Below are 13,189 nucleotides of genomic sequence, written 5' to 3'. Positions count from 1 at the left end.
GCGGTTTTGCATTCTGTAGTGTGATTGGATCCAATGAGAATCCCAATGAAGCTGTGAGCATTGCAGCCGAAAACTGGCACTGAAATCAGTCCCTGTTGATTTCGGCTTGGGTGATGGAAATGCGTTATCACAAAAGGAGCCCACTGTAATAACGTATCCACCCACCAGCATCAGCTTCTATACAACAGGTTAAAATACTCACAGCACAGTACAGTGTCAATCCAACTACTTTATATGAACAATAATGGACAGTTTTTGAGTAAAACTGTTGCAGCAGAATATGGACAGTTAATTTGCCTGAGTCTTTGAGTATGCGTGTTTGTGTATTAAAGAAAATTAGGCTGATGTCTCCAGAAAAGTCCCAGCTGAGTGAGCCAAAAAAGACAACTGAAACGACTAAATACAGTAAGAAAATGTGAAGACACAGTGAAAGGCTGTTTTATCATTCATGTTTTAGTGTTTTGAATATGACTCAACTGAGTGTATTTGACTAAATCTTGTTTTCAACCAGCATCCAATGTCATTCACAGCAGAGGGATGTGGGTAAGTGCCTGGCTGACATTAGTTTATATGCAGCCTAATAATCCTTTAATAATCTAACTGACAGCAAAATTGATTTTTTTTATTTATTTTTTTTATTAAATTATCTGAGTCATTTGAATCCATGGTGTGGCTAAAAATGTTATGCTCTTATTAGCAGTTCAATAGGTTTTCATTTAGTTTTGTATTTAATTTGCTTGCTTTGTTGCCTTTTTTATCTAAATTGTCATGTCAGTACTTCAAGGTTACTTATAAAAGGACATTGTTTCCTTACTTTTAATGCAGGTATGCTTTTAATATATTTCATTCATGGTGTATCTGCATTGTATATGACAGCAGAATATGTCATGTGCATCCATCTTGAGACAAACGATTACAAGAGTTTTGTAGCTGTACAGTGACCATGTTTTAATTGGTTTCACATTCAGGTGGGAGCCTCATACAATAATTTTGCAGTTTCAGACTTGTGCCCTTTAGTTGTTTTTCTTTAAAAGTAAAAAATATTCATTACATAAACGGTATAAAAAAACAAAAAGGCACAGTAATGTAGCACAGTCAGTCACATTTCATTACATTGATGTATAAAAAATTGAAATAGTAAAAAACAAACAAAAAAATGTTTACATACAGCATGTTAACTATTGCTCGATGTTAAGGTAAAATGATAACAGTAAATATTCAAAATTAGACGTTTTCAAAATATATAGATTCATATACGTAATAGTGATCTATTCGATCCAAGCATAAGGATCTTGTGGGAATCAGAGGTAGTCATGAGTATTTATCATGAGTATTTCTTTACCTCCAAAAGTTTCAGCTGTATGCTACATGCTTGTGTGTTTAGAGTTTGCTCCGTTGAAGGTAGAAAAGTGCTCTTGGGTTAGATTGGATTCCAAATCTGGACTGGCAAGTGGCTTCTGTGGTGTTTTAAACAGAACAGAGAAAAAAATGTAAGTGCAGAGATAGTAAGAGATATGCTGTTTATATACATTAGTATATTCCATTAGTACTCAGAATACAGCCATACTCTTAAACACATATAGCAAAGTACACACATGTACACACACACTTTTGTCGACAAAGGAACAAAGCATATTTCTCAATATATATTGATATTATATAGATTTCTCAATATATATTGATATTTCTCTCAAATTGTCAATTTTTTTTCAGGAAAGTCAAACTATGCTGTTTTCATGGTCTTTGACAACATGCCTGATCGATGTATAAATGCCTCAGTTCAAACAGCGAAATAAACGAATGAACGCACATCTCATGCCTCCTCAATCAATGTTTCAACTGCAGAAAGATGATAATAAAACAGTGTTTACAGCTCATTAGTTTGCTAGCTAAATGAAGTGCAGAAGAGCATTTCGCGAAATTTTAGATTAAATACTCTTTATATTTTACCTGTAAGTGATGTCTTGTTTCATGACAGATTTATTTAAACATTAAATAATTATGACAAGTTATACTGTGCAATACAATTATTATATTTCAACAACAAATAGAAATGTATAATTTAATTTATAATTTTAAATTAATGAAAAAACTGCAATATGTGCAATTTACATGTTTGCATACATTTTTAATTTGAAGTTGATTATTATATTTAAAAATAAAAGGTAACTGAATTTACGTTTGGGCTCTGTTGTTAATTGTAACCTTATAGTAATATAAAAGGGCTCCCTATAGTTTACAGCAGAAGCTGAGGTAGAATTTTATCCCTAGGAGAATTGTAATTGTACCTGAATTTATTAAAAGAAAGACCAACTTCATCAGTAAATCACTGTTTAATTTAAAATAAAAAAAAATTATATATATACACACACACACTGGCCACTTTATTAGGTACACCTTGCTAGTACCGGGTTGGACCCCCTTTTGCCTTCAGAACTGCCTTAATTCTTCGTGGCATAGATTCAACCAGGTGTTGGAAACATTCTTCAGAGATTTTGGTCCATATTGACATGATAGCATCACGCAGTTGCTGCAGATTTGTCGGCTGCACATCCATGATGCAAATCTCCCGTTCCACCACATCCCAAAGGTGCTCTAATGGATTGAGATCTGGTGACTGTGGAGGCCAATTGAGTAAAGTGAACTCATTGTCATGTTCAAGAAACCAGTCTGAGATGATTTGAGCTTTGTGACATGGTGCATTATCCTGCTGGAAGTAGCCATCAGAAGATGTAGTCATAAAGTCAAGTCAACATTATTTGTATAGCGCTTTTAACAATGCAAATAGTGTCAAAGCAGCTTTACATCAGCTTGATATAAAGCTGGGTGGCTTTATATCAGCTTTACAGTATTTAGACGGGGAAATAGTTTGTTGAAATAGTGTCATTCTCCTCTGGCCAGACAAAATCAGCAGTTTAAATCTAGGCTGCAGCAGAGTCAGATTGTGCAAAGGACTCATCTGGTTCCTGTGGTCTTGTCCCGATGGCCGTCTTGGAGACAGGGTTTTCACTGGGGATCAGTCTCTGGGGCTCATCTAGGTGTCCTGGCTGTAGAGGTCATCTCTAGGTGCTGATCCACCATCTGATCTGGATACAGTCTGGATCTGGGTGGCTACGGTGACCTCGGAATAAGAAAGAAACAGACAAATATTAGCGTAGATGCCATTCTTCTAACAATGTAACAAGTACATCAGGTGTTTTGGGAAGTGTTCCCGGTTACGGTTGACCCAATTAATGCAGCCTAACAATCCTTTAACGGATTTGAATTATAGAAATGCCATAGTGTATTATGTGTAAGCCAGGTTAAAGAGATGGGTCTTTAATCTAGATTTAAACTGACAGAGTGTGTCTGCTTCCCGAACAGTGTTAGGTAGATTGTTCCAGAGTTTGGGCGCTAAAGAGGAAAACAATCTCCCATTCACAGTTGATTTTGATATTCTAGGTATTATCAAATAGTTTTGAGATTGCAGCGGATGTGAAGGACTATAATGCGATAAGACCTCACTCAAATACTGAGGTGCCAAACCATTCAGGGCTTTATTTAGCAAGATCTTAAAATGTATACAATGTTTAATAGGGAGCCAGTGCAGTGTTGACAGAACCGGGCTAATGTGGTCATAATTCCTGGTTCTAGTAAGAACTCTAGCTACAGCATTTTGAACCAGCTGGAGTTTGTTTATTAAACGTGCAGAGCTACCACCCAATAAAGCATTACAATAATCTAGACTCGAGGTCATGAATGCATGAATTAATGTTTCTGCATTAGAAACATGTTTATTGAAGGAAAGATTGCTATCAAAAAGTACGCCTAGGTGATGATGAGGAACTGATGACGAAGAATTTACAGAGCAGCCGTCAAGTATTAGACAGTGATCTAGGTTATTACATGCAAAAGTTTTTGGTCCAAAAATTAACACCTCTGAATTTCTTTTCAGAATTTAGCAGTAAGAAATTGCTAGTCATCCAGTTTTTGATATCAACTATACATTCCGTTTTGCAAATTGGTAAGTTTCATCAGGTCGCGAAGAAATATAGAGCTGGCTATCATCAGCATAACAGTGAAAGCTAACACCATGTTTCCTAATGATATCTCCCAAGGTTAACATGTAAAGCTTGAAAAGTAAGGGGCCAAGTACTGAGCCTTGAGGTACTCCATACTGCACTTGTGATTCGACTCTTCATTTACTGCCACAAATTGATGGCGGTCAGATAAGTACGATTTGAACCATGCCAGTGCACTTCCTCTAATTCCAACATAATTTTCTAGTCTATTTAAAAGAATGTTGTGGTCAATAGTGTCAAACGCGGCGCTAAGATCCAGTAGCACTAATAGAGAGATACAACCACGATCAGATGATAAAAGCAGGTTGTTTGTAACTCTAATGAGAGCAGTCTCAGTACTATGATATGGTCTAAAACCTGACTGGAAATCCTCACATATATAATTTTTCTCTAAGAAGGAACATAGTTGTGATGATACCTTTTCTAATATCTTTGACAGAAAAGGGAGATTCGAGATCGGTCTGTAATCAATTAATTCTTTGGGGTCAAGTTGTGTTTTTTTAATGAGAGGCTTAATAACAGCCAGTTTGAAGTTTTTTGGGACATATCCTAATGACAATGATGAGTTAATAATATTCAAAGAGGATCTATTACTTCTGGAAGCACCTCTTTTAGGAGCTTAGATGGAACAGGGTCTAAAATACAGGTTGTTGGTTTAGATGATTTAACAAGTTTATACAATTCTTCATTTCCAATAGAAGAGAATGAGTGGAATTGTTCCTCGGGGGATCTATAGTGCACTATTTGATGCGATACTTTTGCTGACAGCTGCATGGTTACAATTTTATCTCTAATAGTTTCAATCTTGGAAGTAAAGTACTTCATAAAGTCATTACTACTGTGCTGCTGTGAAATGTCTGCACCTGCTGATGTTATACGTTTTGTTAATTTAGCCACTGTAAATAAATGAATACTTGGGGTTGTGTTCGTTTTCTTCTAAAAGAGACGTAAAGTAAGCAGATCTAGCAGTTTTTAATGCTTGTCTGTAGGATAGGGTACTTTCCCGCCAAGCAATATGAAATACCTCTAATTTTGTTTTTCTCCAGCTGCGCTCCATTTTCCGGGCTGCTCTCTTTAGGGCCCGAGTCTGCTCATTATACCACGGTGTTGGATTCTTTTCCTTAATCTTCTTTAAGCGTAAAAGGAGCAACCGTATCGCTAGAAAATGCTAGAAAAGTGAGAGTCAATTGTTTCTGTTACATCATCAAGCTGTTCTGAGCTATTGGATATGCTGAGGAATTGAAATAAGTCAGGAAGATTATTTATAAAGTAGTCTTTTGTGGTAGAAGTGATGGTTCAACCATATTTGTAGCAAGGAGTTGGCTTTACAGCTTTAGCTATATGGAATATACACGAAACTAGATAGTGATCTGAGATATCATCGCTCTGCTGCAATATTTCAACGCCACTGACATCAATTCCATATGACAGTATTAGTATGATTTCGACAAGGAGTAGGTCCTGAAACGTGTTGTTTAACACCAATGGAGTTTAGAATGTCTATAAATGCTGATCCCAACGAATCTTTTTCATTATCAACATGGATATTAAAATCACCAGCAATTAGGATTTTATCTGCAGCCAACACTACCTCATATAGAAAATCAGCAAATTCTTTAATAAAGTCTGTATGGTGCCCTGGTGGCCTGTATACAGTAGCCAGTACAAACATCGCAGGGGATTTATTATTAACACTTGTTTTTTTTGGATAACGTTATATGAAGCACTATTACTTCGAACGAATTATACTTGAAACCCGACCTCTGAGAAATACTGAAAATATTGCTATAAATTGTGGCAACACCTCCCCCTTTACCTTTTGGATGCGGTTCATGTTTGTAACAGTAATCTTGGGGGGTAGACTCGTTTAAAGTAATGTAGTCATCTGGTTTTAGCCAGGTTTCTGTCAAACAAAGCACATCTAGTTTATGGTCAGTTATATAATTTACAAAAAGTGCTTTTGTAGAAAGGGATCTAATATTCAATAAGCCTAGGTTTATAATTTGTTTATCTGTCTTATATCTGTTTTTTTATTTGTTGAACATCAATTAAATTGTTACTCTGGTTTGGATGTTTTCTGTATTTTCTAGTTCGGGGAACAAACACAGTCTCTATAGTGTGATATCTAGGTGAAAGAGTTTCTATGTGCTGAGAATTAACTGACTTCTGTGACGTGAGGAGGCTAGCAGACGGTCGGTTTAGCCTGTCTGTCTGCTTCCTGATCTGGGCCCCAGTTAGGCAAGTACGAACTCTAAGACTATGTGCCATATTTCTAAAGAGAAGAGTGGCACCACCCCAAGAGGGATGAAGACCATCTCTTTTCAACAGGTAAGGTCTGCCCCAAAAATTCTTCCAATTGTCTATGAAACCTATGTTATTCTGCGGGCACCACTTAGACATCCAGCCATTGAGTGACGACAGTCTGCTATGTATTTCATCACCCCAGTAAGCAGGGAGTGGACCAGAGCATATTACAGTGTCTGACATCGTACTTGCAAGTTCACACACCTCTTTAACATTATATTTAGTGATCTCCGACTGGCGAAGTCGAACATCATTAGCGCCGACGTGAATAACAATCTTACTGAATTTACGTTTAGCATTAGCCAGCACTTTTAAATTTGCCAAGATGTCAGACGCTCTGGCTCCCAGTAAACATTGGACTATGGTGGCTGGTGTCTCTATTTTCACGTTCCGTACAATAGAATCACCAATAACTAGAACACTTTCATCAGGTTTCTCAGTGGGTGCATCACTGAGTGGGGAAAACCTGTTTGATGTTTTGATCGGAACAGAAGAGGGGTGTTTTGACCCGCGACTAGTGACCCGCCTCACAGTCAACCAGTTGCCCTGCTGCATGGGCTCCACCGGAACCGAACAATGTACAGGACTCCCTGAGCTAGTCGCATTCAAAGCAGTATCTACAGCCCTCATATTCTTCCTGTCCTCAAGTAAAGTTTGGATGTGTGTCTCTAATTCTGAAATCTTCTCTGTCAGCCTAACTATTTCCCTGCATTTATCACATGTGAATCCCTCGTCGCCGACAGAGAGAGATAAACTGTACATGTGGCAAACAGTGCAAACAACAATAGCAGAAGACGCCATTACTCACCGTGATTGAAGGATGATTCGATTACCACTGTTGTTTGATGAATTCGTGAAAAATGGAGCGAGAAAAAAGAAAACCATAATAGGCGCGAATAGAAACGCGAATGCTAACGCGTTGCATGCGTGGTTTTAAAAAGCGAACGATCAAATTAGTTTGATAGATAATGTGCAGAAATATGGTGGGAATTAAGTTATATATTATCACTTTAAACAACAGAGAGTGAAAGTAATATAGAGATTCAAAAGAAAAGCGAAGCTACACGGAGCTACAATCGCAAACCTCTCAGCAGCACGACAGACAGAAGCAATCGATCAGCAATCGATCATAGGGAGCACAAGACCGTGCAGGAATGTACTGTTGTCATTTAGAGATGACAACAGTACATACATATTTACAGATAACTCACATAAAGTGATGGACATGGTCAGCAACAATACTCAGGTAGGCTGTGGCATTTAAATTATGCTAAATTGGTACTAAGGGGCCCAAAGCGTACCAAGAAAACATCTCCCACACCATGACGACACCACCACCACCAGCCTGAACCGTTGAGACAAGGCAGGACAGATCCATGCTTTCATGTTCTTTACGCCAAATTCTGACCCTACCATCTGAATGTCGCAGCAGAAATCGTGACTCATCAGACCAGGCAGCGTTTTTCCAATCTTCTACTGTCAAATTTTGGTGAGCCTGTGCGAATTGTAGCCTCCGTTTCCTGTTCTTAGCTGACAGGAGCGGCACCCCGTGTGGTCTTCTGCTGCTGTAGCCCATCTGCTTCAGGGTTCGACGTGTTGTGCGTTCAGAGATGGTATTCTGCATACCTTGGTTGTAACGAGTGGTTATTTGAGTTACTGTTGCCTTTCTATCATCTCTAACCAGTCTGACCATTCTCCTCTGACATCAACAAGGCATTTTTGTCCACACAACTGCCGCTCACTGGATATTTTCTCTTTTTCGGACCATTCTCTGTAAACCCTAGAGATGGTTGTGCGTGAAAATCCCAGTAGATCAGCAGTTTTTGAAATACTCAGACCAGCCCGTCTGGCACCAACAACCATTCCACGTTCAAAGTCACTTAAATCCCCTTTCCTCCCCATTCTGATGCTCGGTTTGAACTTCAGCAAGTCGTCTTCACCACATCTAGATGCCTAAAGTTGCTGCCATGTGATTGGCTGATTAACAACTTGTGTTACCAAGCAATTGAACAGGTGTACCTAATAAAGTGGCCGGTGAGTGTGTGTGTGTGTGTGTGTGTGTGTATGTATATATATATATATATATACACATACATACATATATACGTATATATACATATACATACATACGTATATATACATATACATACATACATACATACGTATATATACATATACATACATATAGGGCTGTAACAGTACACAAAACTTCTCACTAATCTCCCACCAGATTATCCAAAATGCACTTTTTTTAAAACATTTCAGCATGTTTTCAGTTGTATTTGTACAAAACACAAAAACACAATGTATCCTTTTCACAAGACAAAATAAATGTTTCATTTATGCAAACATTTCATTCACAGAAACTGCGTTTCATAATGGTAAAATCGTGAAATTTTTCATTTGCCTCTCTGCCCATTCAAGTCAAGTCAAGTCACCTTTATTTATATAGCACTTTTAACAAAACAGATTGTGTCAAAGCACTTAACAGTATCAAATTGGAGGATAGAGTGTCAGTAATGTATAAAAATAAGATTAAACACTCAATTTTCAGTTAAAAGGCATTTCATTGTTGAATTCAGAGATGTCATTGTCTAGCTCAGTTTAGTTTAAATAGTATCTGTGAAATCAAATTGACGATAATCGCTAGAAATTAAGTGTCCCCAACTGAGCAAGCCAGAGGCGACAACGGCAAGGAACCAAAACTCCCTCTGTGACAGAATGGAGAGAAAAAAAACCTTGGGAGAAACCAGGCTCAGTTGGGGGGGGGGGGGGGGGGGGGGCAGTTCTCCTCTGGCCAGGATATTATTGTTTATTTATTGTTTACTTATTGTTTTAATTAAAGTTTTAAAATGTATAAATGTATTATATTTCTATTTTTATATTGTTGCAGTTTCTAACAATAATAGTATTATGTAGGTCAGTTTAATATGTTTGTCTATGATTTAATCCAAATGATTTTAATGGTTAATCAGTGTTTAATTTGTTAAATATATACATTTCTATAGATATACAGTGGAGATCAAAATTAGAGACCAACCTATAATTTCTTATACCTCAAGTTTGCTTAGTCTTATTTGAAGTTATCCTAACGGGAGTGGAAAGGCAGTTTTTTTTAATCATATTTAATAAATTAATTGTATTCTGAGATATTTGAAAAATAACTAATCCAGATTGTCCAAATGAAGGCCAAAGGGATGACCCTTTCAGCCATTGCAAGAGAAGTTAGCCATTTCAAATCTGTTATTTCTCAAATATTGTAGCCTTACGATGACGCCAATTCAAGTCACCCAAAATGGCTGGTCATCCACAAAGAGACAAGATAATGAAGAGACTCTCGATGGGGAATCGGTTCAACACTGCATCTGGAATTGCTTGCTAATCGGTCTCAGTACGTTTAAGAGAAGTCGGACTGAAAGTGCACACTGCAGTGTCCAAGCCTCTCATCAGCAGAAAGAATCAAAAGGCTAAGCTCACCTTTGCTGCCTGAGGAGCATGTTGTGTGGACAGAAGAGAACTGGTCCAAAGTTCACTTTAGTGATGAAAGCCAGTTTAATTTATTTGGGTCTGATGGGAAACATTTTGTTTGGCATCAAACTGAGGAAAGACTAAAGCCCAAGTGCATAAAGAAATCAATGAAAGGTGGAGAAGGAAGTGTCATGGTTTGGGAGAGGTTTTCTGCAGCAGGATTTGGGTCTCTTAAACAGCTACATGGCAGGGTGAATGCAAATGTTTATCAGAACCTCCTTCAGCAACATGCAGTTCCTTCCCTGGAAGCATCTACCAATCAGCCTGCAATTTTCATGTACGACAATGCCCCCCGTCACACGGCAAAACAGTTCCTTGAAGATAAGAAAATTTAAATAATGAAATAGCCAGGCCAGAGTCCTGATTTAAACCTGATTGAAAATCCTTGGCAACAAAGTTATGGCTATGAAACCCACTACAGTTACCAAACTAAGTGACTGAAAGAAGATTGGAGGAAGATCACACTAGTGCAGTGTGATAAAGATGTCCTGCAGGCAAAGGTGTACTGAAGTCATTCTAACCAAGGGCCTCTGCACTTCCTTCTAATTTCTGACAACTGTAAGCCTCAATTTTTAGTTGTAATTTTCTTTTGTGCTACAGTGGTTACTGTTCTCTAATTTTGATCACTTTGTCTTCCACAAAATAAAGGTTTTTATTTAAATGCCTTGGATATTTAGTCAAACATGTTAGTAGAACAGTGGTATAACTACAGCTAATATTCCTTCAAATTTTGAGCAATGAAGATTAACAATATTTCTGAAAAAAAAAAAAAAATTATAGATTATTCTCTACTTTTGCTCTCCACTGTATATTCTGTAGAACTGCCTGATTTGCAAGTTCCAGAATGGGCAAAGATTGATCAGAGGTGCATCTGAAGGAGGGAGAAATATTTGCAACAAATACAAATACAGCAAATGGCAAATTACTGTAAGTCACTGTAAAAGGATGAAACTACAGTCATGCTACATGATATGGGATGACTGAGATATTATGGTAGAGTAACAACATACACTGCATTGGCAGGATACTGTTCTATAAAACACCTCATGGCCATGTCATATTTTCATCACTGCTTTTGATGACACACTGTAAAGTACTACAAAACGTATGGTTTTATTGTCATTTACGCAAGTTAGGAAATGCAAGTGTATTTTCGAATAGGTCAACTGTAGCCTGTAAAACTGTGACATCTTTAATTCAGCATCATTTTAAACATGCATCTTGTTGAATTAAGTGACTTTTCAAGTTACTAAATTGAAAGAACTGTTGTGTTTCAGTAATTAAACCAAATGTTCTCATTACAAGTTCTTGTGTTCTGAACCAGTGCTTATGTGGACTGAAAATATAACTAATGAAAGCATGTGATCCGTTTTTGAAAAAAAAAAAAAGTGTTACAAATGTGATCATTTTGGAGTTTAGAATGTCAGCAAATGCTAAATCTAATGTATAATTTTCATGGTCTACAGTATGTGAATGTTAAAATCACTAACAATCTGGTCTAAAAGTTATCATATTAGCTCTATGAACAGCAACTATTTGATCTACTAGACAAAAGACAGCAAGAGATTTTTTTTTACTGAAATCAGACAAATGTCATATTTAGTACAATCACTTCAAAAGTCCTGACTTCTGGTTAAAGGGTCATGAAACCCTACACCACTTTTTCTGAGATTTTGAGAGAGGTGTTTGTGTTGCACATCATAGAAGACAATGTTAGCATCCGTTAATTTTAATTAAGAAAATGTGTTAATTTTGAGCTTTTTTGCATTAGTTTTCTGAGTTTAAAATAAGCATACAAGTGAGAGACGCATTCATTAATCAAGTGTTTGTTTTTGCTTTCTAATAGTTTCTGCATGGCATAAACACTCATCCATATACCTTTGAGTCTTCAACACAAACGTGATTCACTCGTTTATGAGTAAAGAGTCTTTACAGCTCCTTGATACAACTGATCAAATGGCTTACATAAACACCGCAAAATAAAAAAGAATAAAGATACTAAAGATGGAACAGCATTTTCATATATGTTTGCAATGCGGAGTACAAATGCAAGTGGTTGTGCATTTATTTGTGCATTAAATTAGTGGTCACGGGGTATATGTGGTTATAGGTATTTGTGTAATGTACGGTGAGCTTACAAAACCATACAAAAGCATTTTGCAAACTATCATGAGAACGAACCAATGCTGAAACGGGGTTTCATGACCCTCTGAAAATACACCAAGATGCTTGCGCCATCAGCCCATTTCAAGACGTTCTCTTTTTAATTAATGTACTGTACACAGATCCAACCATGTTGACCTGTCAAGCACAAGTTACATTTTCTTCAGGAAAAAAAGAGCATTGTATGAAAACCTGCCTTGAAATGCACTGATGATTTCTGCTCCTCTCTACTTTTAGATGACTTCAGTTTTAACATTTAATTTTTTTTAATTAGTATTTTGCTGTGTTTAGTAATTCTGAATGGAGCTGTGAAGTAGCAATATGCAATCAAGTCAAGACAGCTGGTAGAGTGGTACTTTGGCTTCTCCATTTGTTCTAGTTTTGTGTTCCACCTTGACTTGTACTACTTTGTGTAAAAAGCAGTGTGAATTATAAAAAACATTGCATGTGTGTGTGTATATACAGTTAGGTCCATATATATTTGGACACAGGCACAATTTGTATTATTTTAGCTGTTGACTGAAACATATTCAAGTTACAGCTCTATAATGAATATGGGCTTAAAGTGCACAGTCTAAGCTTTATTTTGAGGGTACTCTCATCAAAATTGGAGGAAAGTTTAAGGAATGCCAGCTCTTTAATTAGTACTTCCCCCCCCCTTTTTCAAGGGACCATAAGTAATTGGACAAATGACTCAAAAGCTGTTTCATGGACAGGGGTGGGCTATTCCTTCATTATTCCTACATCAATTAAGCAGGTCAAAGGTCTGTGGTTGATTCTAAGCGTGCCATGTGCATTTGGAAGCTGTTGTTGTGAACCCACATCATGCAGTCAAAGAAGCTCTCCATGCAGTTGAAACAGACAATTGTTAGGCTTCAAAATCTAAACAAATCCATCAGAGAAATAGCAGGAACATTCAGAGTGGTCAAATCAACAGTTTGGTACATTATGAGAGAAATTAAGAACAATATGTTGTGTTGCTCAGCAACATAAAAAGGCCTGGAAGTCCACGGAGGACATCAGTGGTGGATGATCAGAGAATCCTCTCCATGGTAAAGAAAAACTGTTTCACAACACCCAGCCAAGTGAAGAACACTTTCCAGGAGGTAGATGTGTCACTGTCAAGGGCTACA

General features: G+C 37.3%; 1 protein-coding gene across 4 annotated transcripts in view; it reads right to left on the bottom strand.

Moving 5' to 3' along the window:
• Nucleotides 1–818: 818 nt before the first annotated feature.
• LOC306880133 (centrosomal protein of 128 kDa-like) overlaps nt 819–13,189 on the bottom strand; it is a 120,363-nt gene continuing 107,992 nt past the window's right edge. For all 4 annotated transcript variants that reach the window (XM_079433459.1, XM_079433458.1, XM_079433457.1 and 1 more), the window contains one exon: nt 819–1,457. In XM_079433459.1, the coding sequence (XP_079289585.1) occupies nt 1,456–1,457 (2 nt within the window). In that variant the 3' untranslated portion in view covers nt 819–1,455. The remainder of the gene's footprint in view (nt 1,458–13,189) is intronic.

This window comes from Barbus barbus (genome assembly GCF_936440315.1).
Source record: "Barbus barbus genome assembly, chromosome: 14".
Taxonomy (NCBI): Eukaryota; Metazoa; Chordata; class Actinopteri; order Cypriniformes; family Cyprinidae; genus Barbus; species Barbus barbus.
Note: the sequence above shows the minus strand (reverse complement) of the source record. Positions and strands in the feature narration are given on the sequence as shown.